Source organism: Denticeps clupeoides, unplaced genomic scaffold (assembly GCF_900700375.1).
Source record: "Denticeps clupeoides unplaced genomic scaffold, fDenClu1.1, whole genome shotgun sequence".
Lineage (NCBI taxonomy): Eukaryota > Metazoa > Chordata > Actinopteri > Clupeiformes > Denticipitidae > Denticeps > Denticeps clupeoides.
Genome location: NW_021629993.1, coordinates 20,375 through 48,008, shown reverse-complemented (window position 1 = coordinate 48,008; position 27,634 = coordinate 20,375). Strand labels below are relative to the sequence as shown.

The following is a 27,634-nucleotide window of genomic DNA, read 5'->3' as shown; positions in this document are numbered from 1 at the left end:
CACACACAACACATACACACACACAAAACACACGCACACACACACACATTAGACGTGAACGATGGTATTTTAATCCGCGCACCAACCACAGAACACTCGCCTCCAGAAAGCCCTTCTGCTCGGCGTCCATGTGGTTGAGGGGGACGTACATGTCGTTGGACTCTTGACACACCACCATGGCGTGTCTCTGGCTGAAGGTGCCCCGCCCCACGTCCTGCCCGCTGATGCGGACGTTGAACCCTGAAGACGTCAGAGCCAACATTCTGTAACCTGACTAGGGGAACATTCAGAACATCCGTCGTGTGGAGGAGGACACCAGGACGCGGCCCTACCCTGACAGAGGAGAGAGCCGAACGCCAAGGCCTCAGCTGTGGACCAGTCCAGCTTCGTTCCCTCTTGCAGCTTCTGTATTCTGCCCTGCGAGAAGAAATCACATTTCACACCGGGGTGGGGGTGGTAGTAACCTGGTGGGGTACCTGGAGCGAGCGGGCGGAGCCACAACAGTAATTGGACATTAACTTACATTTTACAGCATTTACCAGACGTCCTTATCCAGAGCAACTTACAATCAGTATTTACAGGGACAGTCCCCCCCTGGAGAAGGTTAAGTGTCTTGTTCAGGGACACGATGGTAGTAAGTGGGGTTTGAACCTGGGTCTTCTGGTTCATACGCGAGAGTGTTACCCGCTAGGCTACTACCACCCGTCTTTTGCACACAGTGAACGGGCGCAAGTTAATGTCCCATCACTGGACATTCCTGGTGTTCGATGGGGACGAACCTGCACGTGCGTCTTCCTCAGATGGGCGTGCATGGTAACGTCCTCCGGAACGTCCACCGACTTAGCGCCGACGAACTGCAGCAGCGGCGCAGGCAGCCCGGTGTCCCAGGTGGTGATGCGGGGCTGCGGCTGCGCCAGGTGGTCCCAGCGTCCCCGCAGGTTGGCGGGCGGGGGGCGGTACAGGGTCGCGTTGGTCAGCTTGTCGCCGAGCGCGCCGTAGTAGCCGGATTTGATCCGCGCCCGCTCCTCGTCCGTCATCAGGCCCTCGGACGCCAGCCGCTCGGCGTAGGAGTCGGGGACGCTCGTCCTGGAGCTGCGGTCACAGCGGCAAATTTCCCCAGATAAGTGTGGACGGTCCCGTGCCAGCGGCGTGTTTTTGGACCTCCGAGGCGGTCCGCTCACCGTATGATCTTGTACATGGCCGGGTTGGTGAAGGACGGTTCGTCCAGCTCGTTGTGTCCCCACTGACGGTAGCAGAGGAGGTCCACGATCACGTCCTTCCGGAAGCGGCGCTGGTACTCCACCGCCAGCCGAGTTGCGCGCAGGACGTCCTCGGCCTCGTCCCCGTTCACGTGCACCACGGCGCAGCCCACCATCTTTCCTGAGACGGCAGAGAGACAGGAAGTCCTACAAAGGCACAAGACAGCAGTTCTCGAACCGCAGCCGATCGGACGGCGTCTCACCAACGTCGCTGCAGTACAGGGACGAGCGTCCCCTCTCCGAAGGCGTCGTATATCCGACCTGGTTGTTGACGATGAGGTGGACGCTGCCACCAACCCTGAAGTGCGGCAGGTAGGACAGGGTGAAGGTCTCCGGGACGATTCCTTGGCCCGAGAAGGAGGCGTCGCCATGGACCTGCCGAAGATCCACAGAAGATCAGAACACGAGCTGGACCGCCGCGTCTGAGCAGAACGCTCCACGCGAGCTGTACCTGGACACACAGGACCTTGTCCCCGGGCCGGGCGCTGCCCTCGGTCGAGTAGTCTCCGTCCCGCTCGACCTGCTGCCGGCCGCGCGTCTTGCCCATGGCGACGGGGTTAATGGCCTCCAGGTGGGACGGGTTGGGCAGCATCGTCACGTGCAGCGGGCGACCGGCCCCGAAGTCCAGGTCCACCGACGACGTGAGGTGGGACAGGACGTCCCCGATGGCGGGGGAGTCCTCCGGGAACTCGCTGAGGCCGCGCATCTTGCGGAACATGAGCTGAGACGGAGGGAAGAGAACGTGAGACGCCGCAGAGTCCACGTGCCTGACCTTTGACCTTCAGGTGCTGACCTCTGGGGGAAAGCGCAGCAGTCCGGTCAGCAGGTTGAGACGGCCGCGGTGCGGCATGCCCACGATCACGTCCGTCACGCCGCTGTATGACGCCAGCCGGAAGAGCTCGTGGAAAAATCCCATCATGCTCTCTGCTCCCTCGCCCCCATAACGCTTCACGGTGGCGAACTTGGTGGCCAAGAAGTGGTCGAATTCCTGAAACGTCACAGAGCGGCGCGTTACTGGCGGTGAAGTCGGAAGTGTGTGGGACGTGTTGGACGTGCGGGTCGTGTGTGGGACGTGTGTGGGACGTGTGTGGGACGTGTGTGGGACGTGCGGGTCGCGCGGTACACATGGAAGAACGCGTGGGACGTTTTTGGATGTGCGGATCTTGTGTGGGTCGTGTGTGGGTCGTGTGTGGGTCGTGTTGGACGTGTGGGGTGGTAGTAGCCTAGTGGGTAACACACTCGCCTATGAACCAGATGCTGTAAATGTAAATGTGTGTGGGTTGTGTTGGACGTGCGGGTCAAGTGTGACACGTGGAAGAACGCGTGGGACGTTTTTGGACATGTGGGTCGTGTGGGACGTTTTTGGAAGTGTGGGACGTGTGGGTCATGTGGGATGTTTCGCACGTGCGGGATGTTTTTGGACGTGCGGGTCGTGTGTGGGACGTGTGTGGGACGTGTTGTACGTGTGGGTCGCGCGGGACACATGGAAGAACGCGTGGGAAGTTTTTGGATGTGCGGGTCTTGTGTGGGTCTTGTGTGGGACATGTGTGGGACATGTGTGGGACGTGTTGGACGTGTGTGGGACGTGTTGGACGTGTGTGGGTCGTGTTGGACGTGCGGGTCAAGTGTGACACGTGGAAGAACGCGTGGGACGTTTTTGGACATGTGGGTCGTGTGGGACGTTTTTGGAAGTGTGGGACGTTTTTGGACATGTGGGTCGTTTTTGGAAGTGTGGGACGTTTTTGGACATGTGGGTCGTGTGGGACGTTTTTGGAAGTGCGGGATGTTTTTGGACGTGTGGGTCGTGTGGGATGTTTTTGGACGTGTGGGATGTGTGGGTCATGTGGGATGTTTTGCACGTGCGGGATGTTTTTGGACGTGTGGGACGTGTGTGGGACGTGTTGTACGTGCGGGACACATGGAAGAACGCGTGGGACGTTTTTGGACATGTGGGTCGTGTGGGACGTTTTTGGAAGTGCGGGATGTTTTTGGACGTGTGGGTCGTGTGGGATGTTTTTGGACGTGTGGGACGTGTGGGTCATGTGGGATGTTTTGCACGTGCGGGATGTTTTTGGACGTGTGGGACGTTTTCGGACTCGCGGGACGTGTCCCCACCTGAGACTCCAGCATGAGCCGGGCGAGACGCCGGCGCTCCTCGGGACAGAACGTCTCGTCCTTCAGCTCCTCGAAGCGCTCGGCCAGCCACTCCCTCTCCTGCGGCGTCTGCAGCTGGACCGTCTCCACCGAGATCCCGCCGCAGTAGACGCGGTCCAGATAATGGACCACGTCCTCCAGGGACGCCTCCGATCTGCCGAAGTGCCGCAGGCCTGAATCCCGTAAAACAGAAATCCGTGAACCAGGCTGGAACCAGCAGGAAATGGCGGATCTCCTGATCCGGACATGGTGACCGTACGCGGCGTAACAACGTCTACGCACCACGTGAAACCCGTACGGGCTTCACCAACACCATTTTTAAAATGCCAAACGTTGATGAAATATTGATTTAGTTAAAGCGTTTATTGCAGAATTTCCTTCTTCTCGTGTCCATCTTCATATCGAATGGAAGTTCTTGATCAGCTCCGTCTGAATTCGAATCATTTCGTAAGAAAAAGGCGTCTGAAGCTCGAACGTGATGTTTATTGCTGCGTCATGAACGTTGCTTACACTGGACAGAAACTTTTAGGGAACTGTGAGATGAGTGCAGGTTATTATAGGAGGAGGAGGGGGATGAGGAAGATGAAGATGAGGATGAGGAGGGCTCTTTTATGGCTCTTTCTTCTTTCTTTAAACATTGTAAAAACTGTAACTCATTTGCACACCTTCACCCTACCAGTTACACATATTTTATGTTAAAGACGTAAAAGTGTAATACTTGGTTATGTTTGCAATATTTGCATATTGGTTCACTGTTTACTTGCAACATTTGCAATACTGTAGTCTGTAGCAGTTGCAGAAAGCATTTCACTGCACATCATACCGTGTATGACTGTGTATGTGACAAATAAAATTTGAATTTGGATGGGGAGGAGGATGAGGAAGATGAGGAGGAAGAGGGGGATGAGGAGGAGGGAGGAGGATGGGGAGGATGAGGAGGGGGATGAGGAGGAATGGAGGAGGAGGTGAGGAGGATTGAGGAGGAGGAGGGGGAAGAGGACAGGAGGGAGGAGGATGGGGAGGGGATGAGGAAGATGGAGGAGGAAGAGGGGGATGAGGAGAGGATGAAGATGAGGAGATGAGGGGAGGGGATGAGGAGGGAGGGAGGAGGATGGGGAGGAAGGAGGGGGATGAGGAGGAAGGAGGAGGGATGGGGAGGATTGAGGAGGAGGAGGGGGAAGAGGAGGAGGGAGGAGGATGGGGAGGAGGATGAGGAAGATGAGGAGGAAGGAGGGGGATGAGGAGGATGAAGATGAGGATGATGAGGAGGAGGGGGGATGAGGAGGAGGGAGGAGGATGGAGGAGGATGAGGAGGGGGAATGAGGAGGAAGAGGGGATGGAGGAGGATGAAGATGAGGATGATGGAGGAGGAGGGGGATGAGGAGGAAGGAGGAGGATGGGGAGGATGAGGAGGAGGAGGGGGAAGAGGAGGAGGGAGGAGGATGGGGAGGAGGATGAGGAAGATGAGGAGGAAGAGGGGGATGAGGAGGATGAAGATGAGGATGATGAGGAGGAGGGGGATGAGGAGGACGGAGGAGGATGGGGAGGAGGATGAGGAGATGAGGAGGAAGAGGGGGATGAGATGAGGATGATGAGGAGGAGGGGGATGAGGAGGAGGGAGGAGGATGATGAGGAGGAGGAGGAGGATGGGGAGGAGGATGAGGAAGATGAGGAGGAAGAGGGGGATGAGGAGGATGAAGATGAGGATGATGAGGAGGAGGGGGATGAGGAGGAGGGAGGAGGATGGGGAGGAGGATGAGGAAGATGAGGAGGAAGAGGGGGGGATGAGGAGGATGAAGATGAGGATGATGAGGAGGAGGGGGATGAGGAGGAGGATGAGGAGGATGAAGACTCCCTACCGCTCGTGTCGAACCGCCCCCCCCAGTGACCCCGCCACACACGTGATCTCGGCCACGTGGTCCACGGCCGGCGCGTCGGGCCGCAGCGGGTTGATTCTGGCCGCCTTGTGTCCGTGGGCGCGATACGCCTCCACCAGCCGCGCCAGGCCGTGATCTGCGTGGAGAAACACCGCGCCGGTTACTCGCCGGTTACTCCGGAGGCGGGACGTGTCGCGTCGTCCACCCACCTCGGTTGAGAGAAGCGCCCGGTTCCTCCAGGGCTCCTCGGGCCGTGGGGTCGCCCTGTCGGGGTCTGTAGCCGTAAACGCCCCTCTCGGTGTGGTACAGGGCGGCGAGGCCGCGTCGCGACAAGGCGCGGACCTTCTGGGCCACCATGAGCGCGGACATGTCGGTCTGGATCAGTGCTCCATGCCCGGCGGGAACAGGACGGGGCGGCGGCCGCCCGCAGCAACGCGATTGGTCCAAACCGGATCAGCCCTCGACCTGCAGGACAGGGGGACACGTGTCCCCGCCCCGCTTTGGAAAAGCACGCCGCAATTCACACCAGAATTCACACCAGAAACGGGACAGGGTTCGTCAGGCGAATAAAACGTTTATTTCCTTTCCGGTACCGGCCAGCGGAACTAATGAACGCGTCACATGCAGCAGCCCGGACCGTCAGAACAGTGGCACCCGACAGGTGGCCGGCGTGACGGCGACACTGCGACCCTGCCAGTCAACTTAACGACGTGCAGTATCTGCCCCTGGGTCAAAAACAATATATATAATACATACATATAAGATAAGATCAACCTTTATTAGTCCCACAAGTGGGAAATTGCAATTGTCACGGCAGAAAGTGATAGAAGCAGAAGGTAATAGCATCACAAAAAATAAGATAAACATGTATCTGTATATATCTACAAATTTACAATTTAAACTATTTACAATTTAACAAAATGTACCAAAGTGTGTTTGTTTGTTTGTCTGTGTGTGTGTGGTCAGCTGTTAGGTCTTTGTTATAGAGTCTGACAGCGGTACAATATAATACTTACAATACTTACATATTCATACAATATATATATATATACACACACACACACACACAAAATACAATACATATATACAGTACAGACCAGAAGTCTGGACACCTTCTCATTCAACATGTTTTCTTTATCTTCATGACCATTTACGTTGGTAGATTCTCACTGAAGGCATCAAAACTATGAATGAACACATGTGGAGTTCTGTACTTAACAAAAAAAGGTGAAATAAGTGAAAACATGTTTTATATTCTAGTTTCTTTGCTCTGGTTACTGCTTTGCACACTCTTGCCATTCTCTCGATGAGCTTCAAGAGGTCGTCACCTGAAATGCTTCTCCAACAGTCTTGAAGGAGTTCCCAGAGGTGTTTAGCACTTGTTGGTCCAGCTCATCCCAAACCATCTGGATTGGGTTCAGGTCCAGTGACTGTGGAGGTCAGGTCTCCACTTTATGTTAAGTACAGAACTCCACATGTGTTCATTCATAGTTCTGATGCCTTCAGTGAGAATCTACCAACGTAAATGGTCATGAAGATAAAGAAAACACGTTGAATGAGAAGGTGTGTCCAGACTTTTGTAGTGTATATCTATACATGCCATGACAGTATAAATTGTAATTTGTAATTTTGGCATCTTGTATGTGCAATTGCTTATTTTCTTAAAATAACCAATCTTATTATCATTTTTATTGATCTTATTTTATTTCTACCTCACTTACTTTTGTGTTGATATGTTTGTTCTTTAATGTATAAAACCCAATAAAAAGTTTAATTAGAAAAAAAAAAGGTTTTATATGAAGACTCATGCTGATGTGGTTTATACCTCCAGTAAGGCAGAACACTGTCATCTATTAAATATAATATCAAACCGCTGCTGTTCATTTAAAGCTCAGCTATTAAAGGTCTTACAGGAAACCTTGGCCTCCGGTCAGATGAAGAATCCGTTTCGAGGTGTCGATTGGGGCAGAGGAAGCCCGCGGAGATGATTAATGAATGAATACACGGCGGATCTCTGAGGCCAGAATGGCAGGACACGGCGAGGCCGGCATCCGGACACCACACGGCAGGGACCAGGGGAGGTCCCTGATCTGAAGAGCAGCGGGGCCTTGATGTTTTTTTTGGTTTCATGTTCGTCTGCTGCTTGGCCTCAGAGAACAACGGCCTACGATGGAAAACCAGCTGACACATGGACGTTAGAATATTTTATTCCAGTAAAATAATGAGGCGCCGGTGGCCTAGCAGGTAAGGAGCGGACCTGTGATCAGAATCCCGACTCGCTAAGGTGCCACTGAGGTCCCCTTGATGAAGGTGCCGTCTCCACACACTGCTCCCCGGGTGCCTGTCATGGCTGAACACTGCTCACCAAGGGTTGGTAGGGTGGTAGTAGCCTAGTGGCTAACACACTATGAACCAGAAGACCCAGGTTCAAATCCCACTTACTACCATTGTGCCCCTGAGCAAGACACTTAACCCTGAGTGTCTCCAGGGGGGACTGTCCCAGTAACTATTGATTGCAAGTCGCTCTGGATAAGGGCATCTGATATATGCTGTAAATGTGATGTTAAAATCCAGAGGACATGTTTCACTGTGTGCTGTGCTTCACAATCACTTCATACAAAAATACACAAGTACACATTCAATCTCGTGTGTTAAAACGGGGGGGGGGAAATGAAACTGAGCTCTAAACAAGGCACTGGTAGATTATCTCCCCAAGTTGGTTTCCTCCAGGTTCTCCAGTTTCCTCCCACCAGGCGAGTCTGTGATTGTGAATTGTCGGGGTGCATGAGTGCGTGCCCCACCGTCCCACCACAGACCCTGAGTAACAGGAAAGTGAGTGTGTGATGCAGTGAGAGGCGAACCCCCAAACGCAGCTCGTAACAGCACAGACTTGTCCAGAATTCCCACTGAATAGAGTACAGATTTTATAAAACGTACGAATCTTTCTAGTCATTCTGGTTACATTTATTTTATTTTAAATAACCCGAATGGAAAAGAACATGAATGAGTTTCAACATCCACATGCTGTGGTCATTCGCTGGTGAAATAAGAAGAAACACGGGACACATCTGAGGACGCAAGACGACAGAACACAGAACAGACACGACAGGAACATGGAGCGCTGGGGAAACGCTTTAATCGGGCACACAAGGGCAAGAGAGACACTTCCACAACACCAAAAAAACCGAGCCGACTTACAGCGGAGAGAATGGGAGGAAAAGACAGCAGGAGAACAGAGGACAGATTCCAGAGCGAGTCTGAACTTACCGCAGCTGGAAGCCCCGCCCACTCGCCCGCGTCACGAGAACAGACACATTTCAAGGGTGCAAGAAGAAGAAGAAGAAGCCAAACTCGGAGCAGAACTGTCCAGGCCAGACTCGCGTCCCCGTAATACTGAGGTTTCTTTAATAGTTCGTATAAAAGTGATCCACCAGTACAAAATGCACGAATAGAAAGTCCAAAGTTTTACATTTTACGGTGAAGTCGTCATTCCAACAGTAACAAAATGCATTTGGTTCGGACGTCAGAAAACGTATCAAAATCCGTCGAAGGCGGGGGAGGAAACATTTGAAATTCGACAGAATACCCAAATCAAAATCGACATGACAAATCTTTAAAATTGAGACTGGAGAGTTTATTACACGTCTGAACTGGTTTACTAGCAAAAGGTCAACCAGATGAGTCCTCATTTTGTGCAGTTGTCTGTGTGGTCCCAGCAAGAGAAAAACAAGAACTAAATCACCACCTCTTTCCCCCCAAACGGCCGGTATTTTAACCAGAAAACGACCCTGAGTCGGCGTTGTGGTGCCACGTGTGGGGGAAGGGGGCGCCGCACGTCATTATTACTTAAATAAAATGTGCGGCGCTCCTGTGCACGAACAGAAGACCGGAACATGCTCTACGTGTAAATGGAATACCGAGTGCGCTCTTCTTTATCTCTGAGGTCCCAGCTCCTGGTCTCAGGACGGGACGGGAGACTCGGCGTGTTAAAAATAATAGACATTAAGACCATAAAAATCCACCTGCATGCAAAACCCCAATTAAATATTTCATACAAACGTCATAAAAACCTGCACAGGCATGTTCGTGTCAAATGTAAAATGCATTTTTACAGAAGAAAAACAAAAATAAAAAAAGTTTACACAGACAGTGAAGAGTTGAAACCACCGGGACCCACAAACAGCATTCACTCACTCACTCACTCAGCTCAATAGTAAAAATAGAGATTAATCTAATGTGCAATTAAACCACAGATTGTCTCTAGAAAAGTCCTACTGTAGGTGGAAAAGGGGACTCTGCTCACGCCGCAGTCTACAGTATTGCTCGTGGCATTTGGCAGCACAACTGGGTGCAACTCCCTGTATCCAACTTTCAAGTTTACTATGATTTTAAGGTGAAACACCAAAGCATTGTCCCCAATTTTAGTCCTACTCTAATGACTGAACAATGAACCCACAAACACACACACACATATATAGTTTAAACCAGCCTATTGAGAAAATAAACTGACATGCACACTTAAAAAAAGGAAGAAAAGAAAGCCTGGATGATGGCGGCGGCCATGAAGAGCCGGATTAGCGATGGCGTGGAGGTTTCTGAGGGAAGGAGGGGAGACGGGCGGGTGAGAGACGTCGAGACAGAACCACACAGAACCACGAGTACGTCAGAACAGACTTTATAGCACAGAAACACAGACACAAAAAGCACTGGGCTAACAGGGATGAGAACGTAAGAACAGAACATGATGGTCGATCTCCCAACAAAGGTTTAAAGCTCAAAAAAAAAACAAGTAAAAAAGCCATGCATGCATCCGTTAACATGGTAAATGAGGTGGGGGGGGGGCGGCCATGCTGTTGGATCAAAGCAAAAAAGAACTAAACCGACGTGTAAAGGAAAGACAGTTGGAGGACGTCCATTCGTGTATAAAAATACGTATTATATTGGTAGAAATTAAAGTCCATTTCGCACGGCTCTCGGCAGGGTTGTGGCGGGGGCGTAGGCGAACGTGCTCACGACGAGGCTTCATATGAACACGACTGTACACAACATGGCACATGCAGTTTAGAAGGGAAACAAACAAACAAAAAAAAACATCGTACACTACCATCAACCTTCAATAATTAACCATAAATAATCTGATCCCGACCCCCCGTCCAGTGGATATAACCCATTAAAACAAGTCAAATAAAAAGCAAAGGAAAACCAAAAAAAACCCCACAAACTTTTCACAAATAAAGAGGTAAATCGATCCCCTCCCGGCGAAGGGCTGCCACGCCCCGGCCCCGCCCGCAGCGGCGTCAGTAGGGTTTACTGTCATTCTTGGAGCGCTTCAGCTGCACCTTCAGTCTCTTCATCCCGATCTGGAAGCCGTTCATGGACTGGATGGCAGCCTGCGCCGACACCGGATTGTCGTAGCTGACGAAACCTGACGGACAAGAAACAGCCCTCAAAAACGCTCCTTTATATTAGGAACATTCACTCGCCGGAGTGGCCCGTTCTTACCGAAGCATTTGCTGAGATTGGTCTGTTTGTCGATGAAGACTTTGGCAGAGACCACGTTCCCGAAAGGCATGAACATCTGCAGGATGTCCTGGTCCCCGAACTCCTGCGGCAGGTGGTAGATGAAGAGGTTGGCACCTTCAGGACCTGGGCGGGGCGGGGCGGAGAGCAGAGCGTGAGTGGCGCGCGTGTGGCGGGGCTGCGAGAGGTCCGCGGGACCGTCCCCCCGCCCACTAGGGGTGTAAATTAATCTTATAATCGATGCATCGAGATGCAGACGTGGACGATTCTGCATCGATGCAGTGCAGAACATAATCAATAATATCATGATCAGCCTGATCTGGGAACAGCGCCACTCCGGGTAGGAGCAATTTGGACATCACACGTACCAAATATTACTGCTTTTATGTAATACAAAATGAAATAATACGAGGACCTCGGTTCCTCTGCTTGGTGGACATGTCGATCTGCATCAGGACCGGGGCAGACGATTAACTCCGCCCACAACATAGTGCCGTGTGCATTTAAAGGTGAGAGCGACCATGTAGAAAATGGCTGGGATGCATCGCGATGCATCAATATCGAGGCACTGCTAATCGTAATCGAATCGAATAGTGAGCCCGCCCACCTTCCTTCTGACTGCCGGCCGCGCCCTGCTGCAGCAGCGTCTGGTTGTAGAGGGACGGCAGGGCGGAGGCGGTGTACTGCTGGATCCCCGAGTAGGCCTGCGTCAGGGCGTCCATCGTACTCGCCGCAGACCCGTTGGTCAGTCCGGTGGCGGCCAGTCCGCCGTTCAGCGCGCCGATACCTGCGCAGAGCGGGACACATTTACCAGGCGCCCTGAACCAGAGCGACTTACAGTTACAGGGACAGTCAAATTCTGTTTTTGTTTGTCACGTACACGGTCATACACGGTATGACATGCAGTGACTGATACTGACCACAGTATTGCAAATATACAATGAGCCAATATGCAAATATTGCAAACATAACCAAATATTACACTTTTATGTCTTGGTAACATAAAACATAAACTATGTGTAACACATTATGTTACCCCTGGGGACACTCAGGGTTAAGTGTCCTGTACAGGGACACGATGGTAGTAAGTGGGGTTGGAACCTGGGTCTTCTGGTTCACAGGCGAGTGTGTTACCCACTATGCTACTACCACCCAGCAGTTACAAAGACAGTCCCCCACTGGAGACACTCAGGGTTAAGTGTCCTGCTCAGGGACAAGATGGTAGTAAGTGGGGTTGGAACCTGGGTCTTCTGGTTCACAGGCGAGTGTGTTACCCACTATGCTACTACCACCCAGTAGTTACAGGGACAGTCCCCCACTGGAGACACTCAGGGTTAAGTGTCCTGCTCGGAAGGCGTCCGCGGGGACAGAACGGTCGATTCTGAGATGAACGCGCTCACCGTTCACGTTGGCTGGAAGCGTGTTCAGGTTGTTGAGGCTGACGGAAGACCCGGCGAGACCCTGCAGGCCCCCCAACGAGGCCAGAGAACTCATGGCTCCTCCCACACCCGAGCTGCTCACTGCTCCTGCTGACGGCGGAGGAGCGAGAGAGAGAGAGAGGGAGATGAAGGGCCACGCCCGCCGCCACGGGGAGTCTTTGAAACGCCTCCGTACCTTGGCTGACCAGAGCGCTGAGCGCCGCACTGCTGGTCGCGGCGCTGGAGGGGCTGGCGGAGGTCTGGGTGGCGGCGGCCGCCAGCGTGGCGAGGTTCTGCAGCTGGAGGGCGTTCATCCCTCGGAGGGACGGGCACAAAAAGAGAGGATGTTAACTGCTGGCCCGCCTACGCAACAGGCTCCTCCCCTTTCACAACTCTCTTCGTAAAAACATCAAAGTTCATCTTCTGCCACTTCCTGTTTCTCTTGAAGACGAATGCAGTGAACTTAGTGACCACCTGCAACGTTTTATCTGTTAGAACCGCTACACACGTGTCACGATCAATAAAGATAAAGTGAAGTGATTGTCACTTCACAGCACACGGTGCACACAGTGAAATTTGTCCTCTGCATTTATCCCGTCACCCTGAGTGAGCAGTGGGCACCATGACAGGCGCCCGGGGAGCAGTGTGTGGGGACGGTGCTTTGCTCAGTGGCACCGTGGCGGATCGGGATTCGAACCGGCAACCTTCTGATCACGGGGCCGCTTCCTTAACCGCTAGGCCACCACTGCCTCAATACAAACGTCCGCATCTATACGCAAGTTCTGCGCCATGTTTAAACGCAGGCTATAAACGCGCAGCGTGTCACATGATCCCGCCTAACGCGGTGGCACGGCGGCCGGGCCCAACGCGCGGCTCGTTTACACACCGAGGGGAACCGATATCCGCCGGTCACACAGCGACCAAAATAAAACCCGGGCGGCTCACCACCGAGCTGCTGAATTCCGGCGAAGGAGCCGAGATTACTGGAGGAAGAGGAGGATGAGGAGGAGGAGGCCGCCTGCTGGAGCAACTGGGGGGAGAGAGAGAGAGAGAGAGAGAGTCATCCTCCGTCCTCTCCGCCACCGGGAAACGCGCGGCGTGACGGGGTCTTACGGCCAGGTACTGCGGGGCCAGGCCACCCAGGCCGGACAGGTTCCCCCAGGAGGAGGCGCTGTTCAGCTGCTGCATCTGCTGGGAGAACTGCTGCTGGACGCGCCGCTGCTCCTTCTCCCGCTGCGTGTCGGCGAACTTCACCACCATGGGGGAGGAGCAGCCCTGCGGGACACAAAACCGCCCGAGTCCGTTTAATCACGCCGGGCGCGGAACGTCACGACCAGACGGACACACAAGCAGAGGGACATTCCGTACGACACAGAAAAAGGGGACACGGGGAGGCGCGACAGCACGTTACGAGGAACAGCGAGGAGGTGGGAGGAGAATGGCCCGGCCGGGCGGGGCGGGGCGGGGCGGGGCGGGAGGAACCACAGTCTGAATGCAGGGGGGGCAGAAGAAGGGCTGATGGGTACAGTACCTCCATGGTCTGTGAATGATGCATGGTTTTGATTGCATTCTGTGCCATGGCTCTGGTAGAAAACGTAACAAATGCACAGCCTGTAGGGACGGGGAGGGGACAACAGGAGGAGGAGGGGGCGGGACGGGGAGAACAAAGACGAGACAAAAAACAAAAAAAAAAAAACACAAAGGTTTTCACAAGTCATCATGAACATAACACATAAACAGAGAACAGAGAAATGGCATCGAAAAGCACAAGAGCGAAGACACACCGCTGTCCCCGTTAAGGCAGAAACGTCTCTTTTTAATAACGGAACTTTGTTTGCGGCCTAGACTACTGACCCCTGGTGGCACGGAGTACGTACTACAGGTTACAACGGCGTGCACAACACTCACAACCGACAGCAGAACGACGTTTAAACATCAACGACGTAACGGGGACCTACTGGGGACAGGAGACTGTTCGGGGGACGGACGGACAAGAGTCCTTGCAGAATAACAGGGGAACATTTATCTACAACCGGTGGGAACTACAGAAAACCGGGCTCTGAACTGAAGCCAGTAGTTCATAGTTAAGTACAGGTTATTAACGACATGCGCAGTGGACGGGCGGGGCGCCTACCTTTGCTCGTGCCCTCGGGTCCGCGCAGAATTCTGCACTCTTCTATCGGGCCGAACGGCGAGAACATCATGCGCACCTCGTTCTCCGAGTACTTCTTGGACACCATGCCGATGAAGAGCTTCCGGTCTTCCACAGCTGCGCGACACACACCAACACAAACCCTCTCGCTTATCTCCTCCGGAGGGCGCCGCGCTCTTCCCGGCGCCGATCGAGCCGTAATTGCGTTCGCGGCCACAACTCACCGAATGTTTTTTCGCTGTCGGCAGGCTTCATTTGGATGGGATGATGCATCTGTGGGAGAAATAAAGAACGTTCAGCCATTACAACGAAGCGGTTCCTCCACCACCACCACCTTCATGTACGCGCACTCCGGGACGCTCGTGCCAGTCCAGCTTCTCTGGTGTCGGTGTGCTGCATCTTCTCCACATATTCAACACCGTGTCAGATCAGAACCTGGCATTGTACGCGCCCCGAAACGAAAAACAGCCTGACGGACAGATGGTCTCCCAGCAGGAGGGTTGGTCACCAGTCCGGAACACAAAAGCTGCATTCAAATAAAGCCAAGAAACGTGGAGAACAGCGACTACCAACACATACATGCAGGTTATCAGGCGCTTTAATTCCTAGTGAACGTGACCACGCCCACTACCAACACATACATGCAGGTTATCAGACGCTTTAATTCCTTGTTAACGTGACCACGCCCACTACCAACACATACATGCAGGTTATCAGGCGCTTTAATTCCTAGTGAACGTGACCACGCCCACTACCAACACATACATGCAGGTTATCAGGCGCTTTAATTCCTAGTGAACGTGACCACGCCCACTACCAACACATACATGCAGGTTATCAGACGCTTTAATTCCTTGTTAACGTGACCACGCCCACTACCAACACATACATGCAGGTTATCAGACGCTTTAATTCCTAGTGAACGTGACCACGCCCACTACCAACACATACATGCAGGTTATCAGGCGCTTTAATTCCTAGTGAACGTGACCACGCCCACTACCAACACATACATGCAGGTTATCAGACGCTTTAATTCCTAGTGAACGTGACCACGCCCACTACCAACACCAACATGCAGGTTATCAGGCGCTTTAATTCCTAGTGAACGTGACCACGCCCACTACCAACACCAACATGCAGGTTATCAGGCGCTTTAATTCCCAGTGAACGTGACCACGCCCACTACCAACACCAACATGCAGGTTATCAGGCGCTTTAATTCCTAGTGAACGTGACCACGCCCACTACCAACACCAACATGCAGGTTATCAGGCGCTTTAATTCCTTGTTAACGTGACCACGCCCACAACCAACACAAACATGCAGGTTATCAGGCGCTTTAATTCCTTGTTAACGTGACCACGCCCACTACCAACACCAACATGCAGGTTATCAGGCGCTTTAATTCCCAGTGAACGTGACCACGCCCACTACCAACACCAACATGCAGGTTATCAGGCGCTTTAATTCCAGAACTCATGAAACACCCCCCTCAAACTGGGAAGATATGATTCCTTATGTTGAAGGAGATAAACCGGGCTAATGTTATGCACATACATTCATATCCACATGCCAACTGAAAATTATGCAGAGTATTCTTCACAAAGCACCCCTTACATCTTCACTTCCCCATTTTCAGATTAAGCACGAAAATAAATGTAAATTATGCAGCAGAGATGATAAATAATTTAATTCCCATTGTATGAGTGCGTTGTACGAAGGGCTGGTGGGAAAATTTTACAAAAAAAAAAAAAAAAAAAAATTTGCTTCCCTATACAGAGTGTACAGGCTGCTCTGTGCATGGTGGGATCTCCTGAGAGAAGAGGACTATACACACACACACACACACACACACACAGTTCCTTACCCCACTTAACGTTTTGATGTTGTGCAGTGCGTTCTGGGCGTCCAGAGCAGCTTTTCTGGTATAAAAGGTAATAAAACAGCAACCTATAGATGGGAAAGAGGGAACAATGGAAAATTTGATTTAATATTTATGGCTAAATGCACTGATCATATTAAAAATGCAATGCAACGGATCAGCGAAATAATCCATCACAGCCTCTACAGCCACAGGCTGCCAGTACTGGGGGAAACGCTGCTAAAAGGATGCAAACCACGGTTCCACGTTAAAAACAAAGCACCACAGACACACATCAAAGTGTAAACAGCATATTTGTCGTATTGCATGATCTTGTTGATTTCTAGTGTTAAATTCTGCATTGATATACATCATAAATGAATATAGCGGACATTGTTTTTCCTCGTTTGAGGCCGAGCGCTCACCGTCGTGTCCCAGCCAAGTGCCACTGGGACTCTGTCTGCCTGTCAGTTGCGCGCTGGAAGTGGAGCACTGCAGCGGCCCTGACCTACATAGCGCCGCGTTGCGCCGCCGGCGGCGGGAAGAGCTGCTGAAGCGTTCACAGAGTTGCAAATTCGCCTTCCTTCCTCGTCTCGGAGACGAATACGAGAACCAGCGCGGCGTTTACCGCGTTCGCGGCGGGTCAGAGAGAATTAGATTTATTAACCACCGTCCCTTCTACTCAGAAACAAACACCGTGACCGCCGCCCGGGGAGCAGCGGGTGGGGACGGCACCTCAGTGGCACCATGGCGGCTCGGGATTCGAACCGGCGACCTACCTATCACGGGGCCGCTTCCTTCACCGCTAGAGCACCACTGGCGTGCCAGGCCTGGTATTTTTCTTCTAAAATACACCTCCAATAAATAAGAAAAGCCAGGTGCCACCGACGTCCCCTTGATGAAGGTCCCGTCCCCACACGCTGCTCCCCGGGCGCGTGTCATGGTGCCCACTGCTCGCCAAGGGTGATGGTTAAATACAGAGGACACGTTTCACCGCGTCACCGTGTGCTGTGCTGCAGTGTCGCACAGTCACATCACTTTCAGCGTCCTTTTCAGGTAGGACTGGTCCTTGAAACCGGGGGGACAAGATTCCCAAAAAACAAGGTTATCAGATCAGACCTGCCTGATTTAAAGTCCTTCTACACCGGAGGAAGGACGCTGGCCTTGACGGGATCAGATGGACGCGTCCATCCTTGAAATGAATACGACACAAATGTGAGGACAGAGACCGGACAACTGGGGTGGTGGTGGCCTAGCGGGGTACCACACTCGCCTGTGAACCAGAAGACCCAGGATCAAACTCCACTTACTACCATTGTGTCCCTGAGCAAGACACTTAACCCTGAGTGTCTCCAGGGGGGACTGTCCCTGTAACTACTGGTTGTAAGTCGCTCTGGATAAGGACGTCTGGTAAATGCTGTAAAAAAAATTAACTATACAACAAGCTCCTCCCAGACCGGGACTCCGCGTCTGTCCCCCGAAATCCAGGAGGAACCCCGTGCGGAGGGTCCCTCGCGTTCTAATTGGCCGGCGGGACACGTCGCGCGAGATGCGGCGTGTTTATCGCTCCGGCGGGGGGATGAAAGAGATTCACTGATCAGGCCGATCATCCCGTCCGGGAAGGTCCCCAGACGGACCCAGGAGAAGACCTACCTTTGCTCTGGGGCGGGTTGAGGGTCCGGTCGCGGAGGATGTTGATTTGGTGGATGGCGCCGTACGGCTCGAACAGCTCCTTCACCTCCATCTCCGTCCAGGAGCGCGGGATCTGGCCCACGAACATCTTGATGGTGTCCGGGTCGGGCTGGTCCAGGTGCTCCAAGGACCCGTTCATTATGCCGCCGTCGCTGCTGCTGCGGAACAGGGGGGTCGGGGGAGTTTAAAACGCGCCGCGAACTCCGACCCCCCGCAACAGAAATAGCCGGAGAGGCGCTCGCTGCGCCCCGTAACTGAAGAGGGGTCTGATTTATTAGGCTGTAAATCAACATCAAGAATAGAATTTTACCTGATCCGCTTCTAATTATACCGCGGGCCCAAATCACGACTAAAAACTACGGGACCGCGCCGAGAGACCCGGGCGTCCGGACCGTCCACTGAAACGCACCTCAGAACCAGAACTCATCCCGGCCCAGACGATGCGAACCATCGGTCAGCGGGATTTCGCCGCGGACATGACCCATCAAACCCGGAGCCGGCAGTAGCTCCATCAGAAGTCCTGGTACCGTCTGGGTCAGGACGAGACCTGATTAAAACTGTGAAAGCGGTAATAATGTCGACATACAGAGATGCTGCTGGAGGCCCGACTCCCGTCCACAGATGGAGAAGAAGCTTCTCTGCACACATCACGTGGTTTCTTCAGCAAGAGAAGGGAGCTCGGCGGTAATAACTCGAGATCAATGGAGGTTTTAGTCCCCACAGAAATTAAAACCCCGAAACGCTCCGGGACCTCACGGCCCGGACCCCGCTCGGCCGGAGAACACGCGTCCTTCTCGGCCCGGACCCCGCTCGGCCAGTGAACACGCGTCCTTCTCGGCTAGGAAACCCGCCGGACCCCGCTCGGCCCAGGACCCCGCTCCGCTGGACCCCGCTCGGCCGGACCCCGCTCGGCCCAGGACCCCGCTCCGCCCCACAACACGCGTCTCCTCGGCTTGGACCACACTGGACCCCGCTCGGCCGGAGAACACGCGTCCTTCTCGGCCCAGGACCCCGCTCCGCCGGACCCCGCTCGGCCCAGGACCCCGCTCCGCCGGACCCCGCTCGGCCCAGGACCCCGCTCCGCCGGAACCCGCTCCGCCGGACAACACGCGTGTTCTCGGCCTCCATGTGCGGCAGCACGTTGCAGGGCGGCTGCGGCCTGAAACCCGAACTTCGCGGCGGCGGCGGGAGTAAAAGCCTGAAACGCGGCGGACTCACACGCTGCTGCTGCCGCTCCGCTCCGCTCCGGGCGGGATGAAGGCGAGGCGGCGGCCGGGGGAAGGGAGCCGCTGGTCTGGCGCTCCGCTCCCGACTCGCATTGTTGTCGCTGGAGCCCCGACCGTCGCTTCCCGCGAAGAAGAGCCGCTCCGCGGGCGGGGCGGGGCGGGGCGGGGCGTAACGGGGCGGGGCGTCACGACTCGTTAAAGACGCGTTATATCGACCGGCAGAGTGGAGCGGAAGGAGCGGCGTGTAAATGTGTCCGGTTCCGCCTCCACCGGCGGGGTAGAACGTATTTTCAAAAAACCATTTCTTACGTGGCGAGTAACCGCGTCGTGTTCACCGCCTCGACCGGGAACCGCGCAGGCGTCGCTCCTCTAATCCGCTGCTGTTCACACTCACCGGCCGCTAATCCGGTTTCCAGCGGGTAACGCCGATAATCCACTTTACCGTCGCCCGACCCGGACCAAGGAGGAGCGAAGCGAATAAAGACCCGGGTTCGTCCACGAACCTGAGGGGTGCTAGAAGCTGCCTAGTGGGCCAGAAGACCCGGGTTCGAACCCACTTACTACCATCGCGTCCCTGAGCAAGACACTTTACCCTGAGTGTCTCCAGGGGGGACTGTCCCTGTAACTACTGACTGTATAAATGTAAAATGTACAAGAATAAGGGCGAATTATTCTTACAATAACGTGAGCGGAGAGACCGCGTCTCCAGCAGGTGGCGTGTTGTTCACCTTCATTCGACTTTAATTCACTTTATCAATAAAATAACCCGACATTTCATTTGTGAGACTCCAGTCTTCTCTTTTCCCTTGATTGTTAAAACGTAACTTGTGTAAAAAAACTCACTGGGGAATAATGAGGAAGACAATGAATAAAGAAGCCACATATATATATATAAAAATCCTTTTAAAGAACAATACAAACATTCCTGAAACCATAAAAGAGACTTTTGGCCTTTAATTTCAAGAAAACCGGGCAAATAAAATATGCTGAAAGCACAACTATTGCAGAATTTAGTGACATTCTGAGTGAAGAAAAATAAAAATACAAACTTTTATATTTTTTAAAAATCTACACTAATTACAGAAAATGAACTGGGTTAAAAAAAAAAAAAAAATCATAATAATAAACGGCTGGAAAGGGAGTTTTTTTTTTTTTTTTTCCCCCGACTTGGTGTGGAAGCCCGTATTTACACGTCTGTACACACGAATGCAGGAGTGTCTATGTACATGCAACTGTTCATACTGTGAAAACCGCCAGAATATTAACAGAGGACCTTCCACACCGCCAGCAGAGCTTCCAGAAATTCCCCGGCGCTTCCACAGCTCTTCCGTTTTCAGTGCGCTTTGTTTTTCCGTTTCTTGCTTTTTTTGTCCTTTTTCTTAACGGCGCACTTGACGCAGAACCACTGGACGTCCTCGGGCGGAGCGGCCGTCAAGCCCACACACGTCCTGGGGACGGAACAGAGGAGAGAGGTTACTGGGGGAGAACCTGCCGAAATTCACCACGCAAAACGCCGGCCGGCCTTCACGTCCACACTCATCAAGTTTTGTTGTAGTCTTGTTTAAGTCAGAATTGTCCTATTTTGACCATTTTTACTAATGAAATTCCATTTAATTCAGTCGATATCGTTCAAGTACTGAGTAGAACATTTTCTTTTAGTCAAACTAAAGTTAAAACAAGGTTCTCATTATTACATTATAGACTCCAGCGGTCGAGTTTCTCGCCGCACATTCGGTTTTCTTTTCTACAAGACGTCTGATGTCGGACCAGATATCTATAACCCACCACCAGCGTTCTGAAACATGAATAATGTGGGAACAGCAATCGAGAAACAGGAAACAGAAATACTGCAGAATAATAATAACGAGAGGAAATAATCGTTTTCGCCAACGACAGAGAAGAGACATTTTAGTCTAGTTTTATTCATCGTTATAGTTATGACCAGCATGTACGTTCCGGTCACGTAAGTTCTCGTACGTTCTGCAGAGACCGACAGTACCCTTACCAGTGGTACCAGTCGTCACAGTCGTCACATCCGATCATCGGACTGCCATCGTCAGCCTTGTTGCATCCGGGGCAGATCCAGATCTTGTTGCCCCATTCATCACGAATCTACGGGGACAGATAATGATGAACAATTTTTAATTTGCTAGATTAATAAAAACACCTGACGAGAGAACATGAGTGTAAATGTTGGCCGGAGAGGGAAGGTAAGTCGAGAAATAACTCGCACACGTATTATATATTGGGATTTTAAATAATGTATATTTATTACATTTTGTGTGAAAAGGCGGGGTTTCTGCAGATTTAAGACCTTGATATATTGGGTCAGCTTTAAACTCTGGATTTACGGATTACTGGACATTTTCAATGATATTTTAAGGCCCTAATTTTAGAAAATAAAAAAATGAAGGATCCATGGAAACCCTTCCAGCAGACCTTTACATTTTTACATTTACATTATTTACCAGACGCCCTTATCCAGAGCGACTTACAGTCAGTAGTTACAGGGACAGTCCCCCCCTGGAGACACTCAGGGTTAAGTGTCCTGCTCAGGGACACGATGGTAGTAAGTGGGGTTTGAACCTGGGTCTTCTGGTCCATAGGCGAATGCGGTACCCGCTAGGCTACTACCACCCAGACATGGATTTCGGGCAGATTATGATAATGCTGCTTATTTTTATTTGCAGCTATAAACTTTTTGAAAAGCGAGGAGTCGGAAGGACTCACCACGTATGTGCTGACCGTCTCAGTCACCACGCTGCGGACCGGCGTCTTCACCGAGCTGCCCAGCGCCAGCACGGGAGCAGGGGGCGGGGCCGGGGCAGGGGGGGCAGCAGGCGGCGGCAGGGGGGCGGGGCTTGTCAGGTGCGGAATCACCGGGGGCAGGAGGGGGGCGCAAGGCGGTGGCGGTTTGGAAATCGGGGTCTTGGGCGCGTCTGCATTAGGCACAACCTTACTAATGACACTAAAACACACAAACACACACACACACACACACACACACAGAGGAGATGAATACAGATTCAAAATGGGACAAAAAATAGTTGTTGAACCAAATGCTCCGTGTTAACGGCGTTACTATTTTATAACTATTCCTCATTATTTCAGGAGGTCTGGAGGAATCGCGTTTCTACAAAACCCGGCAGACCTACAGCATACCGGCGCGTTACAACCCGCAGAGGTCAGAGTTCAACTGTCGAGGCTGAAAACTAATTCTCGGCTATTTTCGCCCCGTGGCGTTCGTCCCGTCGTCATAGCTACTGTACAGACCAAACGGCGCGCCCGGATCAAACTCCGCCCCTGTCGGAGGACGACTTGGACCCACCCACCACTCACATTTTGTCTTGGCCTGCGCCCACCCGGAGCGTCAACCTGGGAATGACCGGAGATGGAAGAGCAACTGGCGGCTCCAACCTCATCTGTAGAAGAAGAAGAAGCAGCAGCAGGTGGTGAGATTACAGAAGGACTTCTGTTCCAGAGTGAAGACAGAACGTGGAGGAACCAGCTCACCTTCTCCAGCCTGAGTCGTTCCCGCTCCTTCTCCTTCTCTTTCTCCCGCTTCTCCTTCTCCCTCTCCTTCTCCTTCCTCTTCTCTTCCTTCTCCCTGTCCTTCTCCTTCATCCGGTCCCTCTCCTTCTCTTTCTTCTTCTTCTTGTCCTTCTTGTCCTTCTTCTTGTCCTTCTCCTTGCTCTTGACGTCCTTGTCTGGCAGGATGGGTGGGAGCGGTGGCAACATGGAGGACATGCGGAAGACGGCGGCCGGGCCGAGGAGCGGCGCGGGAATGTCCGGAGCGAGGGCGAACGGAGTCAGGGCTGCAGAGATCTTCCGCTCCTCTTTTCCACGCTCCTTGCCCTTGTCTCGCTTCTCCTTGTCCTTCCTGCTCTTCTCCTTGTCCTTCTTCTTGTCTTTGTGCTTGTCCTTCTCCTTTCTGGAGGCCCCGTCCACGCCGTCTTTGGATTTGGATTTCAGGGACGCCTCTGGGGGTCCAAACTCCCGTATCCTGATGTGGTCTCTCAAGTCTTCGTCATTAACCGCAAAGTCTTTCCACGGCATCTTGCCGTCTTTGGTGAAGTCCTTATCCCTGTTTTTATCGCGGTTCTTCTCCTTCATTTTGCCCTTGTCCCGGTCCTTCTCCTTCTCTTTTGGCTTCTCCTTCTTCTTCAGTTTGCTTTTGAGCTCCTTCTTGAGCTTCTTCTTCACGTCGGCAGATGCCACCATCTTGTTCTTCTCCTCGAACACCTTGATGAGGGGCTCAGGGGTGGGCGGCGAGGCGGACGGGGAGGACAGGTACGACGTGTTGGGCTGCGTCTCAGGAGGACCCCCCTGGTTCACCTTTCTTATTACTTCCTTAATGGAGTCGTCCAGGCTCCACGTGTTCCCGGCGTTCATGGAGAAGGGCGTGGAGGTGTCTCTGTCGTGGCTGTTGGTGGCTGCCAGCGTGGACTTGGGCGTGGCCGGCTCCATGATGGTGAGCCGCCGGGGGCTGGAGAAGCCGTCGCTCTCGGACTCGGACGCCGAGGTGTAGGCGAAGGGGTCGGGCTCGCGCTGGGCACACGCCTTGGCGATCACCGCGTCGATGGAGTCGTCGATGGTGTTGTCGGGGGGCTCGGCCTTTCTCAGGTGGGCTTCCGCCGGCTGCTTGTCGGGGTCCAGGCCCTGCTGCCTGACGTGGACGTTCTCCTTCCCCATGCGCTCGCTCAGGGTGGCCAGGGGCGTCCTCGGCAGGGGCTCGCTCTTCCCGGGGATGTGGCCCATCTTCACCAGGCCGGGCTTGGGGCTCTTCGGGCTCTTGGGACTCTTCGCTCGGCCCGGCGACTTCTTCTTCTCTTTCTGCAACGCTTTCGGGGAGCATATGGGGCTTCCAGGCAGGGGTCCCCCGCTGGCTCCCTTGGGAGACTTCGTCCTTTGTCTGCCTGGCGAAGACACTTTTGGTTTTCTGTCTTGAGCGCTCGAAGCTTTATGTTCAGGAAGCCTGGGCGTCACCGGCAGGGGTCTGAAGCCGGCATTCTGTCCTACGGGGGCCTCAGGGGACGACGCGAAGAACCCAATGCTGTCCATCATGGACGACGGCACCCGCTGGGGGTTCAGGGAGCTCAGGGGCTCCCGTGGCTCTCCGGACCATTCCGGGCTGAAGCTGGAATGGAACCGTGGTCTCTTGGCGCTGGGCATCATTCCCGTGCTGGCGTCCGGGCTGCTCATGGGCCGCTTCATGGGGTGGTTCTCATCATTCACGCCCTCCTCATCTTCCAATTCCTCCTCCTCCTCGTCCTCCTCATCCAGCGGGACCTGCATGGCTTCCGCCGATGTTCCCATGTCTGCGAGGACTTCCTCCTCCTCTTCTTCTACAGAACACACACACGCAGGAAGACAGATGAAGACCAAACCAGGACACCACAAACCCAGAACTCTTCACACGCCACTTACTAGAGGTTTAATTTAATCTGATAACTGATTCTGCATCGATGCAGAGCTGAACGTGAGTGTTTATTTACATTCCCATTTACGCCATTACAGAGTTATTTATCCAGAGCAACTTACAATGGATGAAGTGGTCAGTTCTGGTTCACTAGGACCCCCAACTATGAATACAATCTTTTTATTCACTCTGTTCTAGTTTCTATACAGAAGTCAGACAAGAAGAAGGTTACAAGTTCATCTAAATCTTCTCTAAAGAGGAAGGTGTTGAGCTGCCGTGTGAAGGTGCTCAGTGACTGAGCTGGAAGTTCATTCCACCACCGAGGGGCCAAGACGGAGAAGAGTCTAGATGAGCGTCTTCCTTTTACCTTCAGAGATGGAGGGACCAGGCGAGCAGTACTGGAGGCTCGGAGTATACCAGGTGCAGTGCGAGGTGTAAATGTCGGCCTGAAGCGAGGAGCTCCACCTCAAAATGAACATCCTCTTGAACGCAATTTGCTGCTCCTACAACCTCTGCTTTTACATCACGGATTAAAACTCATCTGTTCTCTTGTTACTCTCCGTGTGTTTTACTTTGTACTTCTTGTGTATATTTGTACGTCCTTTTATGTTTGTACGGAACTTTGCTGCAGTGGAACTGCTATTAAACTGGGTGGTAGTAGCGTAGCGGGTAACACACAAGAAGACCCGGGTTCAAACCTCACTTACTACCATCGTGTCCCTGAGCAGGACACTTAACCCGGAGTGTCTCCAGGGGGGGACTGTCCCTGTAACTATTGATTGTAAGACGCTCTGGATAAGGACGTCTGGTAAATGCCGTAAATGTAAAGTGCATTAAAAATTAAATTGACTTGATTTCGGCAGAATTTGACGCCGTTTATTAGTTGAAAAATGTCTGGTCCAGACGTGAACGAGGACTCAACTCATCTCACTGATGAATGTGCAAACGTAATGTGAAGTAAAGTAGAAAAATGGATGGGATGCATCGCGACGAATCGCTGAATCATGAGACCAGTGAAGGTGCAGAGCCAAACTTACCCTCCTGCAATGAAACTAAAGGAGGCATGTAGTCCGGAATGTGCTCCATCCTTTCCTCCGTGTCCCGCGTCCCCGGCTGCGGGAACTGCAGCATGTTGTTCTTGCTGACCGGGAAAAGTGGAGTTTGATGGGCAAAGCCCACAGGCTCCAAATTGTGAACATAGTCCTCCAGCTCGGCAAGGTTCACCCCCAGAAGCCTGAAAGCCTGTCCCACGTCGTCCAGCATGGGGTCCGTCCGTCCATCTGCAGGCACAAATGAAAAAAATCAGCTTGTAAATCCTACAGACGCTGGGACTGGAGCATCAGATAAAAAAAAATCTTCTGATGCATCAACCGAAGCTGAACACAAATGAATTATTGCCCAGCAAAAATAAACCAGTTACATTAATATACAGAAAAAAAATTCTAAAATCTCAATTGTAATTTGCACGTTACGAGGTGGTTAAATGTCACCATGTGAGATTATTTAAGAAATGGCGACAGGTGTAAAGAGTGCTTTGGCCATCATGCTTCGCCGTTCAGAGCTGGAATTTGGCCCTTTATGTCGTCATAAGGGGGAAGGGCGGCTCGACTGCACCAAACATTGTGGTTGGTGAATGGTGTTGATGACGTCACTTCTCTCCTCCTCATTAGCAATTAAAGACACAGTCCTGCTGAAGTCTCAAAGTGGCTGTAATTCTGCACGGATACAGTATTGGGGGACCAAGAAGAGCGACATGAAAAAGATGATAATAATAAAAGTCCGTTTTTCGGTCCTGTGAAGCCGACTGACGGACGGCCGCACGCCGCCAATCAGCTGCTGGCCAGCGCGGATGAACACTCCCCCTTGTTGACGTCGGACGGGAATACGAGTCTCGAAGAAAAAGTTGCACCGCGGCCGAAGCGCGGCTACTCACACAGCTCGGAGTAGCGGCGGCAGCCCCGCGCCAGCTGCTGGATGTAGCGGTGGAGGACGTCCGAGAGCAGGTCGGCGGCCGTGAGCTGCACCGCGTCCCAGCCCAGGGCCTGGCAGATCTGCGCCACCGACACACGCAGCAGCGAGCGGGCGTAGCTCTCGCACATCTCGCCGGCGGCTCCGGGCGGCTCTCGGGCCACGCAGTCCAGGTGCTGAGGCTCGGTCCTGGGCTCATGAAAGCGCCGCGCCGCGCCGCACTTCAGGCGTCTATAAGAACGGATTCGCACACGCTCTCGCCAGGCGCGCCATCTTGTTTACCCCGACAAGCCCACGCTGGGAGACGCGATCTGACCTGCGCGGAGGGCGGAGCGTCTGGACACGCCCACCGGGTTGCCAGATACGGGCCACCTCTTCACCAGCTCGAAGTGCATGCTGGGATGTAGTGTACGGCCCTTTGAAATGGCGGGCTGTGAATGTGCCCGCTTTCGGTGTTGGGACGCAGTCCGCCTCCTTCCGAGGCCGCAGGAATTTCTGTGTGTCAAATGCGACCTCGATCACGTTCTGTACCAAAGAGCGCCGGGTAAAAAAAAAACTACAAAATCCGCCATCTTGGACGCGCCCACAACCAGGAACTAGACCGGAAATTCTTTTTAAAAACAAAACGGATATATAAAATGAACCGCGGGGTCAGAATTTTAAATAATATGATGAAACTAAGAGATTTTTTATCACATTTTAACAGACAGAAATATGTTGAACTGGGTGTCGGTCTCTCCCAACTCTCTGAACTAATGAATCTGCAGATGGAGAACAATATTGTATTGCTCAGTCGCTCTCTCCACACACACATCATGTCATTGTACACGATATTGTGAAATTCCACAATAAGCCATTTAGGCAATTCAGTATCGACATACAGAATGTTTTTAATGTATTCATTAGTTTGTACTGAGGACTTTTGCGCAATGAATACTTTTAATTACTAACAGAATACATGTCTGAATTAAATTACAGAAATGTATATTTTCTGGAGCATAAAGTCTGACAGTTTTGATATATTCCAGACAGTTTCAACGGCAAACAGATGCTAATGTAATTTATTCTGCCCCTCTGCCTTGGAT

General features: G+C 52.6%; 3 protein-coding genes across 7 annotated transcripts in view; all 3 read right to left on the bottom strand.

Annotated features, from left to right (window-relative positions):
• Window positions 1-5,930, bottom strand: part of LOC114779586 (probable 2-oxoglutarate dehydrogenase E1 component DHKTD1, mitochondrial) — a 134,204-nt gene extending 128,274 nt beyond the window's left edge. Inside the window, exons 1-10 of the mRNA XM_028967513.1 lie at window positions 5,500-5,930; window positions 5,287-5,426; window positions 3,375-3,620; window positions 2,053-2,247; window positions 1,711-1,980; window positions 1,463-1,634; window positions 1,182-1,380; window positions 780-1,092; window positions 333-417; window positions 101-240 (exon numbers count right to left, since the gene is read on the bottom strand). Of these exons, the coding sequence (XP_028823346.1) occupies window positions 101-240; window positions 333-417; window positions 780-1,092; window positions 1,182-1,380; window positions 1,463-1,634; window positions 1,711-1,980; window positions 2,053-2,247; window positions 3,375-3,620; window positions 5,287-5,426; window positions 5,500-5,659 (1,920 nt within the window). The 5' untranslated portion in view covers window positions 5,660-5,930. The remainder of the gene's footprint in view (window positions 1-100; window positions 241-332; window positions 418-779; window positions 1,093-1,181; window positions 1,381-1,462; window positions 1,635-1,710; window positions 1,981-2,052; window positions 2,248-3,374; window positions 3,621-5,286; window positions 5,427-5,499) is intronic.
• A 2,479-nt stretch (window positions 5,931-8,409) lies between these two features.
• Window positions 8,410-19,662, bottom strand: LOC114779505 (CUGBP Elav-like family member 2). 5 transcript variants are annotated; one of them, XM_028967356.1, is made up of 13 exons: window positions 19,557-19,662; window positions 17,898-18,094; window positions 16,251-16,333; window positions 14,605-14,653; window positions 14,363-14,497; window positions 13,760-13,839; window positions 13,342-13,503; window positions 13,174-13,258; window positions 12,425-12,544; window positions 12,211-12,339; window positions 11,418-11,597; window positions 10,793-10,936; window positions 8,410-10,715 (listed from the first exon to the last, which is right to left on the bottom strand). In XM_028967356.1, exons 2-13 carry the CDS (start codon window positions 18,073-18,075, stop codon window positions 10,588-10,590), a joined length of 1,473 nt encoding a protein of 490 aa, XP_028823189.1. In that variant the 5' UTR covers window positions 18,076-18,094; window positions 19,557-19,662; the 3' UTR covers window positions 8,410-10,587. The 5 variants fall into 5 exon arrangements, with proteins under 5 accessions (XP_028823189.1, XP_028823186.1, XP_028823188.1 ...); XM_028967353.1 differs by lacking the exon at window positions 19,557-19,662 and adding an exon at window positions 19,155-19,315; XM_028967355.1 differs by lacking the exon at window positions 19,557-19,662 and adding an exon at window positions 19,155-19,315 and having other exon boundaries at window positions 12,211-12,336.
• Window positions 19,663-20,033: 371 nt separating this feature from the next.
• Window positions 20,034-26,862, bottom strand: LOC114779504 (transcription initiation factor TFIID subunit 3-like). The gene is made up of 7 exons (XM_028967352.1): window positions 26,515-26,862; window positions 25,619-25,861; window positions 22,676-24,507; window positions 22,502-22,584; window positions 21,893-22,130; window positions 21,168-21,274; window positions 20,034-20,610 (listed from the first exon to the last, which is right to left on the bottom strand). The coding sequence occupies exons 1-7, from the start codon at window positions 26,678-26,680 to the stop codon at window positions 20,496-20,498; spliced, it is 2,784 nt and encodes a 927-aa protein (XP_028823185.1). The 5' UTR covers window positions 26,681-26,862; the 3' UTR covers window positions 20,034-20,495.
• Between the last annotated feature and the right edge of the window lie 772 nt (window positions 26,863-27,634).